This window comes from Balaenoptera musculus, chromosome 2 (genome assembly GCF_009873245.2).
Source record: "Balaenoptera musculus isolate JJ_BM4_2016_0621 chromosome 2, mBalMus1.pri.v3, whole genome shotgun sequence".
Taxonomy (NCBI): Eukaryota; Metazoa; Chordata; class Mammalia; order Artiodactyla; family Balaenopteridae; genus Balaenoptera; species Balaenoptera musculus.
Genome location: NC_045786.1, coordinates 164,516,444 through 164,536,971, shown reverse-complemented (window position 1 = coordinate 164,536,971; position 20,528 = coordinate 164,516,444). Strand labels below are relative to the sequence as shown.

General features: G+C 55.3%; 1 protein-coding gene across 3 annotated transcripts in view; it reads left to right on the top strand.

The window, feature by feature from the left end:
* Positions 1-20,528, top strand: part of ITPK1 (inositol-tetrakisphosphate 1-kinase) — a 161,124-nt gene that overhangs the window by 121,450 nt on the left and 19,146 nt on the right. For all 3 annotated transcript variants that reach the window (XM_036843563.1, XM_036843561.1, XM_036843562.1), the window contains 2 exons: positions 18,011-18,109; positions 18,437-18,477. In XM_036843563.1, the coding sequence (XP_036699458.1) occupies positions 18,011-18,109; positions 18,437-18,477 (140 nt within the window). The remainder of the gene's footprint in view (positions 1-18,010; positions 18,110-18,436; positions 18,478-20,528) is intronic.

Genomic DNA, 20,528 nt, shown 5'->3' with positions numbered 1-20,528 from the left:
TGGTAGTTAGTAGCAGGGCCTGGAGTCTCGGAGGACAAAGAGGAGAGGGGTGTAGCCCCCCGAGGACTGTTACTCCCGAGTCAGGATTAGCTTCCAGCCCCGATTTTGTGCAGGAGGCTGGAGTTTTGGATTAACCCACCAGGACGATGCTTCGCACACCTGTCGGGTGGGCCTGTGAGGAGTTGGCCCTGTGGCACCTACCTGCCCAGGGCTCCCCGGGTGTCAGCCTGCCCACGTCACGGGGCCGAGGGGTCTGGTGTGAGGGAGGACCGGCGCCAGGCCAGGCCTGGGCACACCGGCAGAGCGGGTGGCCACGGAAGAGGCTCGGGCCCCGTGGGCTGACAGGGAGGCGGGGGCCTTGGCGTGGGGTGCTCGGTGCCTGATTCCACTCCAGGACTTTGGGGCATTTGGGAGAAACATTGTCCTCGTTCCCACGGCAGCCACTTCCAGCCGTGCAGGCAGAGACCCCGCGTTCGGATGGAGGTGCGGGGTCTGCAGCGCAGGGCCCCGTGTCCGCATTAGGAGGCAGCTGGCCCCGCCCCGGGGCCCGAGTCAGTCCTGAGCCCTGGCGAGTCTCCCATCTGTCACCTGCCCAGAGGAGGTAAACGCCTTCGCCCAGGGAGTCGTGAGGAGAGCACGTAGGGCCGGCCTGGCCCTGGGTGGGCGGCTTCTCCTCCCCTTGGTGCTAACCCTCCCGAGGGGGCTGTAATGATCCCCTTTTTCAGTTGAGAAAAGGGAGGCTCTGGACGAGATGCCAGGCTTCCTGCTCATCTGCCGGCACACGGAGATGCTCGGGCCTGTCCCGCGCCTTACACAGACCCTGCTGGGAACCCCTGTCTCCTCCTGACCCACAGACCCGCCCTCTCAGGAGGCACTCCCGAGCGGCCCCCCCCCACCAACCCCGGCCCTGATGGCTCCTCCAGGCCTGTCCCTGCAGCCCCTGCCTGTGCAAGGCTGACCCGGGCCCGTAGGTGAGCCAGACGCTCTCTTTGGGACCTCTGGCTCCCCTTCCCCTTGTTGAGATGACTGACCCCTGCAGACTCGAGGTCCCCAGAGCCTTCTTCCCCCTTCACACTCGGTCTCCCGGTGCCCAGGTGAGAAATCTCAACATCTCTTCCCCGGGACGTGGTAGGGCAGACGGATGCTCAAACACACCTGTTGGTCAAGGTTGATCAGAAAGTACTAGACACCAGTCATTTATACTTCAGTGTGAATGTAAGACCCACCTAGTGTCTTTCCAGCTGAAAGAGATCTTGAGCTCTTGATGCCCCCAAACTGTTCTCCGTATCTTAAAGATGAGGAGAGAGGCCCAGAGAGGTGGGAGGACTGACCATGGGCCACTCTGTGCCTCCAGCTCAGTCCAGGGGACGCACGCCTCCGCAGCAGTCTTTTCAGAAGCAGTGCTGTGGTGAATCTGGACTCACATGGCCTGGCTGTGTGCATTTAGGCAAGTTATTTAACTGCACCATGGAGCCTCAGCTTTCCTACCTGTAAAATGGGAATAATGATAGCAGCCCCTTCCTCACAGTGTCGTTATAAGGATTAAACGTGGTTATGCATTTAAGGCATAAATACTCAATAGATGGTAATTCTCCTGGGTGACACTGGGTTGTGGTGTTTCAGACCACACGCGGTGTGTTGTGACCCTATGAGTCCTGGGTTCCTGAGATTCTTTTTAGCACCAAATCCATGCTGGCGTCCTTGATCGTGACCTCTGCGACCCTGTGACCAGGCCCCTTGGACAGCACTCCCCTCTCCATCCATCCTTCCTGAGCACCCACACCCATGTTTGAAATGCATCATGTGGGTTTATTTTTAATTATATCAGTTTTATGGATTTATTGTAAAGTTCACATTAGCATTCCTCATATCTGTGAGGGATTGGTTCCAGGACCCTCCACGGATACCAAACTCAGAGGGTGCTGGAGTCCCTTATATAAGATGGCATAGTGTTTGCACAGAATCTACGCACATCCTCCTGTATACTTAATTTTTTTATAGCATTTTATAAATTTATGTATGTATGTATGTATGTACGTATGTATTTTTGGCTGCGTTGGGTCTTCGTTGCTGTGCGCGGGCTTTCTCTAGTTGCGGCTAGCGGGGTCTACTCTTCATTGCGGTGCGTGGGCCTCTCATTGCGGTGGCTTCTCTTGTTGCGGAGCACGGGCTCTAGGTGCGCAGGTTTCAGTAGTTGTGGCATGGGGGCTCTAGAGCTCAGGCTCAGTAGTTGTGGCGCACAGGCTTAGTTGCTCCACGGCATGTGGGATCTTCCCAGGCCAGGGCTCGAACCCGTGTCCCCTGCATTGACAGGCGGATTCTTAACCACTGCGCCACCAGGGAAGTCCCATCCTATATACTTTAAATCATCTCTAGATTACTTCTAATACCCAATGCAATGCAAATTCTATGTAAATAGTTGTAAATACAATAAAATGCTATGTAAATATTTGCTGGCACATGACAAATTCAAGTTTTGCTTTTTGGAACTTAATGGAATTTTTTTTCCTGAATATTTTCTATTCGTGGTTGGTTGAACTCCATGGATACAGAGGGCTGACTGTATACAACTTTTTAGTATAATTTTTATTTTTAACTAATTTTAAACTTACCCAAAAAAGGTGCAAAAAATGCTACACAAAGTGCCCGTCTGTATACCCTTTGCACAGCTGCGTCCAGTGTTAACATCTTGTGTGACAGTTTATAGTTCTCTAAGCCAGGAAATTCACATCAATAGCAATACGGTTATTAAACAATTTCACAGCTCTCCCACTGCTACCCTGTTCCTGGCTCAGGATCCAGTCTGGTTGTCCATCTGTGGACTCCGTCCACCTAGAGCGGGGCCGCAGGTTGTTTGTCTTTCATGACCTTGACACTTTGGAGGAGCCTTGACTGTTTATTTTGCCGCGTGTCCCTCAATTTGGGTGTATCTGATGTTTTCCCTTGAGTAGGTGGAGATTCTGCATTTGGGGCAGGAGCGCCACACCAGCAATACTGTTCTCCGCTCCGATCAGGAGGACATGACATCAGTGTGTCTTCCCTCTGGCTAATAGATTATTTGGTCAGAGTTGTGTCTGCCATGGTTCTCCTCTGCAAATTTCTTTTTTTCTCTTTGTGTTGGCAGTTATCTCATTAGGAGACACTTTGCAGTCATCCTGTTTCTTGTCAGACTTTTACCCACTTTTTTTTTTTTTTTAAAGCATCCATTGATGGTTCTTGATGACAATTGTTGCTATTGCGGTTTTTGCCAAATGGTCTTTATACAGAGTTGTTTTTTTTTTTTTAAATAAATTTATTTATTTATTTTTGGCTGTGTTGGGTCTTTGTTGCTGCACGCGGGCTTTCTCTAGTTGCGGCGAGCGGGGGCTACTCTTCGTTGCAGTGCGCCTGCTTCTCATTGCAGTGGCTTCTCTTGTGGAGCACGGGCTCTAGGCGCATGGGCTTCAGTAGTTGTGGCACATGGGCTCAGTAGTTGTGGCTCGCAGGCTCTAGAGCGCAGCCTCAGTAGTTGTGGCGCACGGGCTTAGTTGCTCCACGGCATGTGGGATCTTCCTGGACCAGGGCTCGAACCCGTGTCCCCTGTATTGGCAGGCGGATTCTTAACCACTGCGCCACCAGGGAAGTCCCTATACAGAGTTTTAAAGAGTGAGTGTGCCTCCCTTCGGCCCAGTTGCACTGGAAAGTGACAGGGACTTCTCTGCCTTCTCAGACATCCATGGTGGGGAGGGGCCTCCATGGAGTCCCAGCATGATCTCATTTGTAAACAAAGGGAAAGGCAAAGATGAGAATTAAGAAGGAAAAGGAAAAGTTGGGGGTTGTGTCAGATATAGTGGAGAAATCGGGAGTAGACACGTTTCTTTGCTGCAGGACTTTTCAGAGCCTTTATGTGCTAATATGAATCTTCAGTCTCAGAGGCAGGCAAACTGAATTTTACCACCAGTGGAAGTTGCGCTGATAGCTTATATTTTCAAATAAAGAAAAAAATGCTAATTAAATTGTGACACACCATAAATGATGAGCCACATCTCAACTTCAGAGATGGAAAATGAAGAAAACAAAACAAAACAAAACCCACGCCCTAGAATTGATGAAATACAGCAATATTTAGCCTTTTCCACCTAATCAGTTATGGGTCCCCCCTCTCGTTTTTGTTGCGCTTATGGTAAGAGGCCTGGTCCACCCAGCACACCTCAGGAATTGCTGGACTGGATGCCTCCTGAGGGCCGCTCAACCCCAGCCCTGCTCAGATCTGGTCCTGAAGTCCCTCTGTCAGCAGGCAGGGCCCTGATGGCCAGTGGCTCAAATCTGTTTAGCCCGCACCTCTCTTCCCAGAGGCAGCCGCTCTTAAGTATGGAATCCATCCTTCCAGGCTCTTCTCGTACATGTACAAATACATGTGTGCTTAAAAAAAAAAAGAAAGAAAGGAAACAGTGTCCTACTACTTGTGTTCTCCTATAACTCGCTTTTTCTCCACTGAACATATGTCTTGGCCTCTTTCCACGTCAGCCCACGAAGATGAGGAAGACTAGGTCTGATCTGCCCTTTTTGATGACAACATAAGATTTCAGCATGTGAATGAAAAAAAAAACCCATAATTTACTCAATTATATGGGGCTCATAAAGTCATTCCAGTTTGATTTGGATTTTTTCTTATAACTGAGCTGCAGTAAACACAGGTCTTTGCATAGGTCTGTAAAATTAATCCCTAGAAGTAGAATTGCCCAAAGACCATTATAAACGTTTCTCACTTTGCAGGTATTGCTGGATTGTTCTTCAAAAGGTTTGAACAAATTTTACTCCTTAGAGTACATGGCTGCTGGAGAAATGATAACTGACTTACCTTCATTTGCATTTCTTCCATTATTGACAAGATTACGCATTTCTTCTTGTGTCTGTTGCCCCTTTGCATTTCTTCTGTGTGTGAATTTTTTCATGTTAGTTGCCCATTTTTCTCTTGGGTTGTTGGTCTTTTTCTTATTGATTGGTTAGAGCCCCTTTTGGGGTTAAGGAGATTGTCGTATTGTTTACAAATATGGACTGTTTCGTTGCTGGAAGCTTCATCTTTGCACTGGACCAAGCTAACGTTTTCTATTCTGCTTTTAGAATATGTATGACCAGAGAGAGCACTTCAAATATTATTTTTTAAAACGTCTTGAAAACAGCAAAGGCTGCTGCGTTTTGGGAGTTGGAGCCGAGTGGGGCAGTGAGCCTTTGGGTCCGGAAGGGGCCATAAATCAGTGCAAACAGCTGCCACAGAGTTAATCCGCGTTTCCAGCAGCCGTTTCCATAAGCTGGAATGGGACTCAGGAATGTCCCTGTCTCCACCGGGGCCAGTGTCTGACTTCCACGCTCCTGGCCTCGAGCACACTGGGTGCAGATAGTACTCTGTCCCCTCGAGAAGAAACAGGTCCTTAGCTGAGTCAGACTGGATGGAAGCTGGTCCAGCTGACCAGGGCCATGTCAGACTGGGGACTGTCAGACCTGTGGCCTTTGTTCCCCTCTGTTCCTGCCCAGAAGCCACCCCCTCCCCCAATTTCAGGCTGGTTCCCCACCTTCCAGTATTTTCCCCAACAGCACGCCTGTAGCTGGGGAGCTGAGGATCAGGCTGGTAGCAGGGCCTTAGGGGGGCCCCTCAGAAGCCTCCAGGGAGCAGGGTAGGGGCTGCAGCCACTGCTGAAATGCCCCCACCCCCCTACCCAGTGTCTCCAAATAACAGAGTCAAGGTCCCCCTTTGAAAACTCATAATAACCAAGCCTATTAGTTTCCTATTGCTGCATAACAGGTAACTACAAACTGAGTGGCTTTCAACATCCCCCCTTTGTTATCTCACAGTTCAGTAGGTCAGAAGTCTACCTGGCGTGGCTGTTTTCTGGTCTCAGGGTGTCTCAGATGGGAATCAAGGTGTCAGCTGGGCTGAGTTCTCATCCGAAGGCCCCGAGGAAGAACCCGCTCCCAGGCTCATGCTTATTGGCAGGAATCACTTCCTTGTGGCTGCAGGACTGAGGTCCCAGTTTCCCTGCTGGCTGTCAGCAAGGGGCCACCCTCTGCTCTTAGAGCCCCCATATTCCTTCTCATGGGCCCCTCCATCTTCAAGCCAGCAAAGGCTGTCCGGCCCTCCCTGTGCCTCAGGCAGCTCCAGGCTGGGCCTCTGCACAGCACCCCTGCCGAGCCCTCCCTCACCATGTGAGCGGCAGGGACACAGCGTGAGCCTGTCGGCACTCAGGAAGCGCCACTTCTCTCCGCCTCCCCTCGGGGTCCTGGGGAGGAGCACCATCCAGGTTGGCTCCTGGGCCCTGAGGCCTCCAGGTTCACCGCCCGGTCTGTGTGGCCGTGGGCCTGGGTGGATGGAACCCTGGCCTCTCCTCACATCCACTGTCCTCGCGTGACCTTGTGAGGTGCCAGGCCCTTCTTCTCCTCAGACGCCGTGGGTGAACTGGACGGTGAGCAGTGAGTGCCCAGCCGTGCCTGGGGAAGGCTCGCCCCAGGTTGCCTCAGCACCCAGCTCCTGTACACCCTTCACTTTTGGCCACTCTCAGCCTCTGACTCCGTCTGAGCCCCTTGGTGCCTGAGCAGAGGGCAGGGCCTTCTCTCCTCCCTTTTCCCGGAGGGGGTACCTCAAGGGCCCCCTGTGTCCTAAGCCTGATACTCATGAGACAGTCCTAGCTCCTGGGGAGCCCTCCACCCCATCGTGGGTTCAGAATGGATGCCCAGGTTGTAGACTGGGCCTCAGCGCGCAAGGAGGAGCAGACCCAATGCCAACTGAAGGCAGCCAAGCCTTACGTGGTGCTTCCCCCTGCACGGCCACTCACGGTGACTCATCTAGTCCTCACATCCTCACAAGGAGCCTAGGGTGTAGGAGCCGGTGTTACCCCCATCTTGCAGATGTGGAAACAGAGGCACAGAGAGGCGGCCAGCCCAGGGTGAGACAGTGGACCTGGGATCGGAACCCAGGCACCCAGCCCACCACTACGTACACCCATGGCCTACGAGAGGCTACGAGGATGAGGATCGGCCTCTTCCGGGATCAACCCAAAGCCCTGGCAGATTTCCAGGTGGTTCCCATGAGTCAGACTCCCCAGTCCCCACATCTCCAGGGCATGCGGCTTCAAGGGCTGGAACTTTAATGACTTAAACAAAACAAAACATATTATTTCAGTTTCATGTCATCTGGGGCTGTGAATGGGTCTGAAGAGACAGGATGATGTCACCGTCGTCCAATCGTTTCCACCCTTTTGAAGCCCGACACAAATCCCCCCACAAATCCAGCCTCTGTGCCTCCAGGGGGCCTCGGGCTATAGGGAGAGATGAGTCACCTTCCATAAAGGGAATGCAGAGTGAACTGGAAGCGGGTGCTAGGGGGCGTGCGGGGTCAGAGCAGGGGACAGTTCCTGAGTGTCGCTGGGGGGAACCAGCAGAGATTCTGACTCATCGAGGTGGGGCGGGGCGGCTTGGGGGCATCCCAGGAAGGTGCCTCCTGAGGAGAGTGGGGAGGCGAGGGCGGAGCACTGCCTTGGGGAGCCCTTCCGTGGCCAGGCTGGTGGGCGGGACATTATACTGCGGACAGGGGGAGCAGGAGAGTCAAGGTGCGGACGGGAAGTGCCCTCCTCACGCCCAGGCCCGGCTCCACTTCAGAGACTGCTTCCCACTTGCATCTCTTCTCCTCCCGTGGGCCTGTCATCCGGGCCCTTCCTGGCCGCCTCCTCCTGATCCAGGCCTGCGGCCGCTGTCCCTCCCCAACTTGTCTGTTCTGAATTACTGGGTGGCTACCATCACCACGAGCCAAAAAGCCACTCGGTTGTCTTCAGAGGGGCTGTCAGGCTAAGACTTGGTTTGCCCAGGATACACAGAACGTCTTTCCCTGTCTAGGATTCGAGAACACGTGGCTCCTGCCCCCTAACAGGATGACGGCAGGGGGCAGGTGACTTTGGACGGTCAGGCACCAGACGAGTCACGAACACCGGAGTCTGCAGGTTGGCAGGCCAGGCCAGCACTCAAGCCCCATGGCCGCAGTCACTAGGGCTGCGCCAGAGCAACAGCGCTGCCTGGTGGCCAGTCGAGGAGTTGCAGGCCGCCTCCTTTCTCTCCCTGTGCTGGTCAGTTGTGCTCCTCCATGCTCCCCTTTCTCCTTTTGTTTCCGGGCTCACAGCTCACACTTATTCGGTTCATCTCACACATGTGCACTTGTCAGAGAGTTTTTACTGATGGCTGCCTTCTCTGAGCAGCACTGGGCTAGGGGTCAGGCCAGGTCCTGACCCCAAGGAACGTACCGCCCGGTTGCACAGTCAGAACCCAAATGTGTGGAAATTTACTAGGGGACCAGAAGTGAGCAAGCAAACAAGGTAGCAATGCAGGAGAGAGATGGTAGTGGAACAGGTGAGACTGCCAGTAGAAGATGCAGGGGAGGTGTCATTGTTAGGAGACAGCTTGTTCCCAGGGGCTTAGGGGAAATTGAGTGACAGCGGCTGAGCGGGTTGTTGCCGACTGGTGGGAGGAGGGGAGTCCCAGAGGCGTGTGTGGGGAATGATGAGGAGACCACTCCGCGTGGAGCCGGGCTTTGGCTGGGAACGATCTTGGTTCTGCATCTGAGAGGAGCTGGGAAGTGAGTTAGATTGCCAGGGCTGCTACAACAAAGCTCCACAGACTGGGTGGCTTAAATCACAGAAGTTAATTTTCTCACATTTCTGGAGACTGGAAGTCCAAGATCAAGGTGCTGGCAGGGCTGGTTTCCTCTGAGGCTTCTCTCCCTGGCTTGTAGGTGGCTGTCTTCTCCCTGTGTCTTGTCATGGTCTTCCCTCTGTCTCCGTTCTCCTCTTCTTAAGGACATGAGTCAGTTGGATTAGGGCCCCCATGTGACCTCGTTTTAACTTAATCCCCTCTTTAAAGGCCCTATCTCCAAATAATAGCCACATTCTGAGGTCCTGAGGGTTGGGCCTTCAGCATATGAATTTGGGGGGACACAGTGCAGCCCATAATGGGAAGGCAAACAGAATCATGTTGCAGGAGCCTGGAAAGGCTCTTCACGCACGTCAGCCTTGGACAATTATTGAGCTGAGAGCTGCTTCAATATATAAGTCGGAGCTTTAGGAAGATGATCCGGGATCCAGCCTCTGTGTGTAGTTTGCGCTGGATGGTAGCTGAGGTGGGCAGGATACCGGGAATCCAGTGGTTTGTGGGTATTTTGCAGTCACAGTGGGGAGAAGGTGGTTCTGGGGTGAGGGTACCAAGAAGGGGGTTCCTTGGTTAACAAACGCCAGCAGCTGGGAAGAAGCCCCAGCCCTGGGCCACCGCACTTGTTCTGTCTGTCCCGGCGGATCATCCAAGGGTTGAACCTGGGATGGGTCGTGCTGGGCAGGCTGGGGCCACTACAGCTACCCAGATGCTGGGGTGCAGCTGCCCTTCCTGGAGGGAACTGTTTCATAATTTTAAAAAACGTTTTGTAAACGTGGGGGAGTGGGAGACAACCCTGTGAAGTCGGTACTGTTTTTGTCGTCCTCTTTCCCGCGAGGAAGCTGAGGCCGAAGTGAAGTTACTTGGCCAGCGTGGCACAGCTGATACGAGGTGGAGCCGGGATTCAAAGCCAGGCACACCGGGCCCTGGTGAGCCCACAGGGGAGGCCTCCTCCGAGGCGTGGGAGAAGCGGGTGCTCAGAGGAGGGAGGTGGCCTGACCCAGGGCTTGGGGCACGAGCAGGAGCGTCCCAGGCCAGGAAGGAGCTGCAAGAAGGGGCTTGCAGGGCCGAGGGACCAGCATGTGCAGAGGCTCCAGGGCCTGTGAAATCAGGGTGTTAGTTTTCTCAACTCTCAGAAGATCGAGTGACAGCCCGGACCCTGCCCACGCCTCCCCGCTCCCGTGCCTGCTGTCAGTGCCACAGTGGATCTCCTCACTGTCCCCTCCTGAATAAGGCTCTGTCCTGCCATACAGCCCAGGCCCCGGGGAATGGGGAGTGGCCCAGGGAAGCAGGGCCGAGCCCGGCTCTGAGAGGCAGCATCTGGTGCCCCCAGCTGGGGGGTCCTGGGCCGAGATGTGAGGGAACCTGCCTTTTGATAAGGGCCACCTCCCTCCGGCCAGGTGAGGTGGGAGCCCAGGCCGGCGCTTCGTTCATTCACTCGTGCACTTGTTTGTTGGGGATGCAGCCATGAACGCGGTAGACAAGGCCCCTGCCTTCACGGAGCCCCCATTCTGCCTGAAAGGTGGAGCCCCAAGTCGAGGCAGCAGCTCTCTGACGGAGGAGGGAGGGTTTGCACGGACTGAAATTTCCGGCCTTCACCGAGGCCCACCGGGATGTCGCCTCCCCCCGAGGAGCCCTCCCTGGTCTCTCCAGGATGCAGTTAGAAGTCTGCACGTGCTCCCTAGCGCAGCCCTGCTCTCCCGGGGGTTGGTCTGCCGGCTCGTACCTGAGTCACACGCTGCCTTCAGCATGCAGGGCTTGGGGTGCACCTGTTGGGAGCCGGGTGAGGGGCCCTTCGCCACCACCCGCCTCCCGGTGGCACCTGTGAGCCCAGAGGCTCCCCTGTCGTGTCGTTGGGGGGTGAGGCGTGTGAACAGATGGCAACTCCAGGCCCTTGCCCACCGCACTCCCTGCACCCCCATCCCCGCCAAGGGGGGAGCTGGCTTCTTCAGCTGGCATTTCGCAGCACTTTTTCCTCATCCTTTCAACTCCAGCAAGTAGACAGGAGTGATTAATTATGATCCCCGGTCTACTGATAGGAGCCCAAGACCTGAAAGGCCACGTGGCTCGCCTGGGCCCAGGGGAGCTGCCGGAACTTGCATGCAGGTCTCCGGGCCCCCGTCCAGGGCTTTCGCTCACTGGGTCATGCACGGGCCTTGCCCCCAGCCCCCCACGCCAGCCGGTGTCTCCGGGCCTCGCTCCCTGTGCTGCGGGGCCTGCTCGACCCTGAGTGACCCTGTATGCGGGGGTTGGACCATTCACTGTGTCACCCGTCATCCTCCCTCATGAAAGTACTGCCCAGATTTCTGAAAAAGGGACTGCCTGGGGCTGGGAAGGCACGGTCAAGACCCTGCATTGCTGGTGCCCCAGGAAACTGCCGCCGTCCCTTTGGGAAGCAGCATGACCCTGTGGCAAGAAACATAGAAACGTTGATGGCGGTGGAGCGCGGACCCCCTCCTGGGAATGCGGCCTGTGGAAATGACTCATCACAAGCCCAGAGCCTTATCGTGCATGAGAGGTGTTCAGCCCATGGCGGAGGAAGATTGGCACAAACATGAATGTCTGACCCGAGGGGAAATGTCACCAGTCGGGTGACCAGGAAATGCAAAATCACAGGAAAATACTGGTGGCAACAGCATTCAGTAAAAACAATTAAAAAGGAAAGTCCAGTCAGAGTCATAGCAAAGTAGATAAACAAGATGCTTCTGCAGGGGAAAGTCCTCCAGAGAAGCCAGCGGCCAGGCTGAGAGGGGACAGCTGTGACAGCTGTCGTCTTTTCAGATGGAGCAGACCCGGGTGGGCAGGCCTCGGGGGAGCGGAGTGTGAGGGTGCAGCGGTGGCCCGAGGGCGCAGGTAGCAGGCAGGCGGCCTGGAATGTGGGACATCGGCGCCCAAGCACACTGACCATAGGCTCTGCGTCTGTCCGGATGTGGCCTAGATGCCCAAGGAGCCGGCCTTGTGCGTAGGGCGCTGTCGAAGATCAGTCCCTTCACTCAACAAGGACTTGTTGAGCACCTACTGTGTACCTCAGTGTTCTAGGCACTGGGCCCACAGCAGCGAATAAACCCACCAGCCCCTGCCCTCATGGAATCAATGTTCTAGAGAGGGAGACAGAGCCCTCAAATGTAGTAACTCCTCCCCCTGGCACGTCCCAGGTGAGTCCTCCCCTGCAGCGGGCTCCAGGCCCTCGGAGCCGCTTCTCTGGTCTGTCTGCAGCTCCTCTCGCCTCAGCACAGCCCTCACTCGTGGGTGTCGTTCTCTGCGGCCCCGCCCTGCAAAGGATTCCCACTCTGCATGTCCTTGGGGACTGTCCCTGCCCCAGGTTTTGTTTCCACTGGGTCTCATCTGGGTGAAGAAGTTTATACCTGTCTGGGAGAAAAGAACCGAAGCAGAGTCTTGTCACAGCTCTCCCCAGGCCCCGCATCGCCGGGGCCCCGCCAAGGCTTCCTTCGCATCTGTGTGCAGAGGGCCTGCTCCGCTGGCACCATGCTGGGCACAGCCAGGGAGCCAAGGAGGGTGAGGCCCAGGGCCCAACGTCCCCGGTAGCTGGACATGGACCGGTGGCCACGATTCAGAACCTACCCACTCTCCTGTGGGCAGCCCAGGTGGCCTTGCCCAGTGTAGTAATAGAAATAGCAGCCACTGCTATGTGCCTGTTAGGTGCCAAGGCCTCCCAACAACCCTCTAGGGAGGCATCGCTCCCATTTTACAGATGAAAAGAGCAAGGCCCAGCATTGTTCAGTCATTTGCCAAAGGTTACAGCTAGTTTACCCCAGGTTCAAAGTCAGGCTTCAAAGCTGCACCTTCAAAGTGCTGTCTCCCCCTCTCCCCTACCCCTAGTTGTCCTCTTGTAGCACCTGTTTGTCATTGTCTTTTGTCCTCTTGCTAGTTCTGTATCAGCTGCCACCAGTTGCATGGGAGCGTGGCCACCTGCCAGAGTGGACAGGGCAGTGATGTGACTTGGACACCTGGATTCTCACCCTGGGCCTGCCTGTGACTTGTGTATGGTCTTGAACTATTCTCTTCCCCTCTCTGGACGTGATAGGACTTGCCATCTCCGAGGACCTCTGGCTTCACGTTCTCTGATGAGGGTAGCAGAGAGGGAAGAGCGGGTGTTTCAGGTTCCCAGGGGCTAATATTTCAGCTCTTAACAGAACACAACCCACCATCTGACTAAAAAAAACCCTCTTTCCAACTCCCATCCAGAAATAAAGACGACAGATAAATAAGCAGCAGTAGCCTTTTTCCGGGAACCAGAAATAGCGCCCAGGGCTGACTGATAGAAAGAGTCTTATTCTATTTGGGGGAGAAGAGCTGTTGGCACTGTTGTGATTTTCCCAGGGCGGAGCTGGAGGGAACTCTGCTGTCGCTGTCCCTCACGTGGGGCGGGGCCGGCCTGTCTGCTGCCACCAAGGCGCTGGCTCCACCGCTGCAGGGCGCGGCTGCTTCCTCGACCCTCCCACTCAGCTGACCTTTGTGTCCACGAGCTAGACTGATGTCACCGTCTTCATTTCAAAGGCTGGGTCCATTTGTATGACCAGACGGCAGCGTGTCCTCAAGCAAGGCCTTTGCACTGGCCGTTCCGTCTGCCAGGAGCGCGTTTCCCCCAGATGCCCAGGCTGACCGCTCGCCTTCCTGTGCCTTCGCTCAGCGAGGCATATCCCGATCACACCTCCACCTCCACTGGCAGCCCCCTCGCGCTCCCCGTGTCACCCGCCAGCACCATCTAGCTGTCCCTTTTACTCATCCATCGGGCTTATTGTCCGGTCCCTGCACCTGGAATGTCAGCTCCACGAGGCAGCGTTGCCTGTGTTCCTTCATTGCTGGGTGTCTGGCTCCAGGGAGACAACACATTTTTTTGTTGGTGACCGGTTGTTGAAACCAAAATAGAAACAGTAGTAGTTTCTAATTTACTGTGATTTCACAGGCGTGGCAGAATGATTTTGGCTACAAGCGGTAGAGTCATGGTGGTCTGCTGTACCCGAGTCCAGCGTTGGGACAGGCCCCGGGCGTGGGGCAGCCTGCAGCCCAGTGAGGGACACAGGTTCCTTTCCAGCCTCTGCCCTGCGGGCACAGGACTGCCTTCCCCCAAGGCTGACCCCCACAGACTGAGCTTGGTCTGTGGGCCTTTCAGGCCGCATGATCAGGGAGGTCTCGGTCCCGGGCCCACCCTGGAGAGGGCGCGGGGTTTGCAGCTGGTAGTGCCTGTTTCTCAGGGTGTGGTCAACAAGCTCCAAGTTAGGATAAAGGAAGAAAAGCATGACGCTGTGCCTGGGCCCCTCTTTCTTGTCACACTCGGTCCTTGGCCACCTCTGCTGGGTCCTGCCACCACCCAGGCTACCCCGTCAGACACCAGAGCCTGAGATTTCGGAAAGGTGTGGGTGTCTGGCCTAATGCTGGATGCGGCCTGTTCGTTGGAAGTGTCTCGTCTCTGCATTTCATCTGGACCCCAGATATCTCCGGGAGAGCACTCCTCATCCTTCTCTGGTTCACCCTGGCCTTGGCAGGGGCGGGGCTGGGGGACGGGTCTCTGCAGGTTTTCTGGAGGATCGAAGGAGACACTATACCCGAAGCATTTATTTAGCCCAGTTTCCCACAGAGAGCGAGTGCTCGCTGGATGGCAGCTGCTGCCGCTGGGGTTTTTTCCTTATTTTTCTTTTTCAATTGGTATAAGCCACATACCATAAAATCCACCTTTTTAAAGCGTAGATACAGTTCAGTAGGTGTGAATATATTCACAGAGTTGTACAACCATCACAATTATCTAATCCCAGAACATTTTCATCACCCCAAAAAGGAATGGACCCATTTGCACTCACTCCGCATTCCACCTGCCCCCCAGGCCCTGGCAACCACCAGTCTCCTTTCTGTCTCTTTGGATCGGCCCATTCTGGACATTTGGGATAAAGTCATATATTTTGTGCCTTTTCTAACTGGCTTCCTTCACTTAGCAGAATGTTTTCAAGGTTTATCTACATTGTAGCATGAATCAGTGCTTTTTATGGCTGGATATATTCCATTGCATGGATATATCACGTTTTGTTTACCCACTCATCAGTTGATTGACATTTGGGTTGTTGCCACTCTTTGGCTGTGATGAATAACGCTGTTATGAACATTCCTGGACAGGTTTTTGTGTGGACATGTGTTTCTGTCCTCTTGGTTGTATAGCTAGGAGTGGACTGCTGGGTCACACTGGAACTATGTTTGACTGTTTGAAGAACTGCCAGACTGTTTCTCAAAGCAGCTGGACCATTTTACATTCCCACCGGCAATGTCAGGACACTTGTTATTGTCTGTCTTTTTGGTTGTAGCCAACCTAATAGGTGCGGTTTTGATCTTCATTCCTCTGACGGCTAATGATGTTGAGCATCCTTTCCCATGCTTATTGGCTATTCATACGTCCTATTTTGAGAACTGTCCGTTTCAGATCCTTTGCCCATTTTTTAAATTGGGTTACTGGTCTTTTAATTGTTTGGTTGTTAATAGTTCTTCATATATTTTGGATACTAGACCCTTATCAGATATATGATTTGCAAATATTTCCCCCCATTCTGTGGGTTTTCTTTCACTTTCTTGATAGTGTCCTTTGAAGCACACAAGTTTTAAATTTTGATGACTTCAGATGTGTCTATTTTTACTTCTGTTGCTTGTGCTTTTGGTATCTAAGAAACCATGTCTAATCCAAGGTCATAAATATTTACACCTGTGTGTTCTTCTAAGCATTTTATAGTTTTAGCTCAAATGCTTTTTCTGCATCTATTGATAGGATCGTGTGGGTTTTGTCCTTTATTCTGTTGATATGGAGCGGGCACTTTTTCTACTAGGGAGGCCGTGGTCAGTAGCATGGACTTGGGAGCCAGCTGCCCGGGGATGAGCCCCCAGCTGCACCCCTTACTCACTGTGTGACTCTGGACAGGGAACGTCACCTCTCTGTGCCCCATTTTCTTTATCTGTAAAATGGGGGTGACAGCACCTCTTTGTGGGGTTCTTGTGAGGGTAGATGATTGCTTTGCAGGCTGTGTGGAACAGTGTCTGGCACATAACAAGTGGGGTTTATTGACTGTTGGCCGTTAGCCATGACATGACTTGAAAGCTTTGGGCTGGGGTGGGAAGGGCATTGAAGGCGGATCTAAAAGCCAGGCAGATTCACCTGCTCCGAAAACTCCGGAAGCTCTGACCGGAGGAGGTCTGTTTGACTCCAGGGATCTCCGAGTCTTCCCATGGGAGGGCTGGGTCCAGGGTGGACCCCCTGCCAGGCCAGGTGGGCAAGTGCTGCAAGCCGGCCTGCTGCCACACTCTCCAGTTTGTTTGGCCTGGAGTGTCACGCCCTGTTAGGGCTGGGCTGGAGGGGCTGCAGCAAGGAGCCTTTGCGCAGGGCGCTTCCTCCTTCCACAGCCTGCCAGCCCCTCACCTGTGTTTCCACCCTGGCTCTGACCCTGGGCAGGGGGTGCAGAAATGGGGCCCTGTTTAGACAAGGGCTTACAGCTGAGAGCCAGGACACCCTCCCCCCGCCCCAACCCTACCTCCCTGCTCTGATGTCCCTGGCTTCTCTTCTCCTGGCCTGCCATGTGAGCCTAGCTCCTTGTCCTGGCTCTGTACGTGGCTGTCAAGTGACCTTGGGCAAAGACGGCCTCTTTGGGCCTCTGTTTCAGCATCTGTCCCTGAGGAATATGAGTGCTCCGTGCAGAGGGCCTGCCTCGCCGTCTGCCAGGGCTCCACCCTCCCTGGGTCCCCGAGAACCTGCCATCGCTCTGCGCCTGTTTGGAGTTTGGACTTTGCTGGTGGGGGCGGGGGGGCGGGGAGGGAAATTAGAACACTTTTAATGTTCCCTGTGTAATTCTTGGCACTGGCTTTTATGAGATATGTGAAGCTGGATCTTACCTTGGTTTCAATGTTTTAATGTACTGACCTCTTAGCCAGCCAAGTAGTAGAAGCTGTTGGAGACAAGCTGCTTTATTGTTTGCTTTCGGTTTGGTTTCCAAGTTTGTGGCAGGGACGGGGGTGTCACCCCCATCCCACTGATGCTCAGCCTTTCCCAGCTCCTGTGCCCAGAAATACAGGGTGGTCTTACCTCCTGGGAGCTGGTGCCCTGAGTGGGGATGGAGGTAGACTGAGTAGTAATAACAAACCAGTCATGCAATTTAACAATCAGTAGAGAGATTCAGAATACACTTTGCTTTCCCACGAATAATCTGTTTTGCCCTCACTCGGTGTCTGGCACCAGGAGCGTCCTGACGAACAGAGCACACCCAGCTCCCAGAGCTTCTCAGAAAACCAAACACGCCTGGAACCCACAGGGTGAGCGCGCACCCCTGCAAGAGCGGGGACTCAGGAAAGCAGCGTCATGGGGGGTGGGGCCGGGGCTGGAGTGGCAGGAGGAGGGCGGTGCCTGTGCTCGCGTGTGGCCCGTCGGGGTGACAGAGGGGTCGGGAGCCGCCTCTGTTAGGTGGCAAGAGGCTGCATGCCAGGGGTCCCTGTGTGACTGCGAGCCACTCTTTAATCCCCCCACCCCACCCTCAGCATCCTCCCCACGGGATTATTTGCAGACTTCAGAGGTGATGTACGTAAAGCCCTTGGCAGTGCTAGACCCGGGGTAAGAGCTGAAGGGCTGGTGTCGTTCCTGTGATTATCATTAAGCTGATACTGCGTATAGAGGGGGAAGTCTTTTTTTTTTTTTTAACATCTTTATTGGAGTGTAATTGCTTTGCAATGGTGTGTTAGTTTCTGCTGTGTAACAAAGTGAATCAGCTATACATATACATACATCCCCCATATCTCCTCCCTCTTGCGTCTCCCTCCCACCCTCCCTATCCCACCCCTCTACGTGGTCACAAAGCGCTGAGCTGATCTCCCTGTGCTATGCGGCTGCTTCCCACTAGCTATCTATTTTACAGTTGGTAGTGTATATAAGTCCATGCCACTCTCTCACTTCGTCCCAGCTTACCCTTTGGAGGGGGAAGTCTTCATTGCCCCAGAACAGAGTTCATAGTTGATTGAGTGAAAATTTGAGTTACAAAACTCAAATTGAGTTTTGTTGAGTACCTCATTGTGGAGCTGTGTGTGTGTGTCACATGCCCAAGTGCGGGCTAGGAGGTAATCGCAGTCGTATCTGTGACTGGGTCTGGTTTTCACTTTTAGTTGATCTTCAGCCTTTGCCGTTATCATGTATTGGTTCCGTCATTACAGAAATGCTATTAGAAAATGTAATGAAAGTCTGTGCTCTCATTCCTGGGGCGTGTGGGTGACTGCGGCGTATGGGCCGTCAGATAGGGTGGGCAGGGGTGCTGAGGGCGCCCCGAGGAGAGGGCGGTGCTGACTTGGGCTTCTCCTCCACCCCCAGATGACAGGATCTGCTCACCACCCTTCATGGAGCTCACGAGCCTGGGCGGAGACGACACCATGCGGCTCCTGGAGGAGAATGGCCTGGCCTTCCCGTTCAGTGCGTACCGCGCCCTGAGCGTGCCGCGTGGGGGCCGGGTGGGCCTTAAACTTCCCGAGGGTGCAGGCAGGCCTCGGCCGCCAGGGAGGGCATGGCCCTGGGTCCCTGGGTTCCTGGGTGGTGAGGGCCTGGCCCGGCGGCGTCCGTCCAGCTCACCCACGGGCAGGTGCTGGCCCTGGTCGAGTCCGCGCCGCCCTCCAGCTCCCACCTGCCCCTCCCCTGAGGGGCTGCAGGAGTTGTCGAGAGTTTCTTCCTGTACCTGCAAGGCTGGGCTTTGTGGGTGAATAACCTCGCTAACCCCTCTGTTTTTCTCTCCCCCACCCACAGTTTGCAAAACCAGAGTGGCTCATGGCACCAACTCTCACGAGGTGAGTGGGAGATGTGACGACTTGACTGCCCTGTGCCCCGCCTCCCCACACCTGCCGTCCCCCTGCCCCCGATCCGTTCAGCTCGCGGTGTCTCTCTGGGAGCCCGCCAGGCCTGCTGCTGGATCCCGCTCCGTGTCCTGCTCCTGATGGTCGCGGCTTTGTACGCTGTCTCCACCCACACCCGCACCCTGTGCCTGTCCTGTCCCCGAGGCCGCGATGGCTGTGCCTGCCCCCTTTGTGCCCGGGCGAGCCAGGCCTCCAACTGACCAGTCCTTTGGCCCGTTGGTGTCAGTCACTTCCTGCTCCGTGCCGGGCACTGGCCTGGGCCCCGCTGAAAAGATGCCATCGCTGCCCACAGCGATCTGCCAGTCCTGCTGAATTTGGGAAGGGGGTGAGAGGCGGAAGGAGTACCCTACCTGCCGTGTACGTGATTGCCCCACCCTCTCATTCATTCCTGTGTTCACCCAGTGGTCATTCCCGGCCTTGGGTGCCGCGGGAAGGATGCGTAAGATGTGAGTCCTGCCCTGGCGGGGAGCACAGAGTCCCGGAGGCAGAGGGCACCCGCGGGGTGTGGTTGGGAGACTGAGCGGAGGAAGCCTTTTGGGGGCAAGAGGAGCTAATGGCCAGGCAGGGGCTCTGCTGGGTCTGTCGCCGTCCTTAAGAACCATGCCTGGGACATTGTCTTCAGGGGCACAGCCCAGCCTGGGGACCCCCTCATTAGGTGCATGGGAGGACACCCTGGGCCGTAGACATTTGACCCACCCAGAAGGCCCTGTGAGAGAGTCTGTCCCGGGCAGCCCCGCCGTCAGAAATGCTCCCCCAAGACCTATGACTAAACGTGGACAACCCCGGCAGTGCGCCCTGGAGAAGATGTATGTAGTGTCTTTATCCCTGGCATGCATTTATGGGGAAATGTCTGTGAACAGATGTGTCCCTGTGGTGTGGTACATGCCATGATGGGGCTGCAAGGCTGAGGGGGTCCCTTTGCTTGTGGGAGGGAACGTGAGGGCAGGAAATCCTGGCCTGTAGCAAAGGTCAGCTGTCTCCTAAGGTCAGGAGCCCTCATGGAACCTTCCCTGTCCAGGCCTGCCTGGGCTCCGGGCCAGGGGTGTGCGCCTGGGCTGGGCCCCGGGAGGGAGCAGGAAGGCTTCAGAGCAGCCAGAATCGTGTCCCTGGAACCCACACTCCCCTCACTGGCACCAGCACCTGCTCCCCGACCTTCCACCTGGCCCTTTTCACCACCAAATGGTTCCTCTGTTGGTCAGTGCCTCGGGGTTTTCAGGACAGAAAGGCAACTGCAGTCGTTAGTGTAATTAGACCAGCCTAATGCAGAATAGGTCAGCCTGCCAGGAAGGAACCGTTTCTGCTGTTGACGTAAGAACTTTGGAATCACACCAGCCTGGGACCAGGTCTGGTTCTGAGCACCACCAGCTGTGTGACTTCGGGCAGATTACCCAGCCTCTCTGAGTTTCCGTCCCACACTTGTAACTGGGGATATGGTGGCTGTTGTAAGGATAAGGGAGTTGCTGCATGTGGTGCCATGGGGCCTGGCCCAGGGAGTGTTTGATACGCTGTCGTGGAACCAGTTGCCCTGGAGCCCGCTGGGTCATTGCTGACGGGGCAGGGGTTCCGGATCGAGGTGGCCACTCTCCTCCGGGGGAGTCTTGACTCCATGGGGTCAAGCGCCTTCAGGGGAGGCTACTGCACCCCTCAGTCCAGTTATCCAAGTCTGGCTCCAAGGTGTGAGCCACGTCCCCCCCGCTGCCCCACCCCTGGGGCTCCCCCAGCCTGCCGTGCGCTGTTTCCAGGAGGGGCACCTCTGCTGGGTGGGGGTCAGGGACAGAGCCCTGAGATTGGGGTCTGGGGTGTTGCAGATTCCCAGGGGGCTTGTGTGCCACGGGCCGTCTGCCTCCTGGGAGGCTGTTAGCATCAGAGGGACGCCCCCTCTGGCGGGGTGCCCTCCGTGGCCTGAGCCTGGGGGTGGGACGCCAAGGCTCGTCACTCCCCTCAGGGGTGCCCGGGGATGCTGAGTGCAGCGAGGAGGGAGGGCA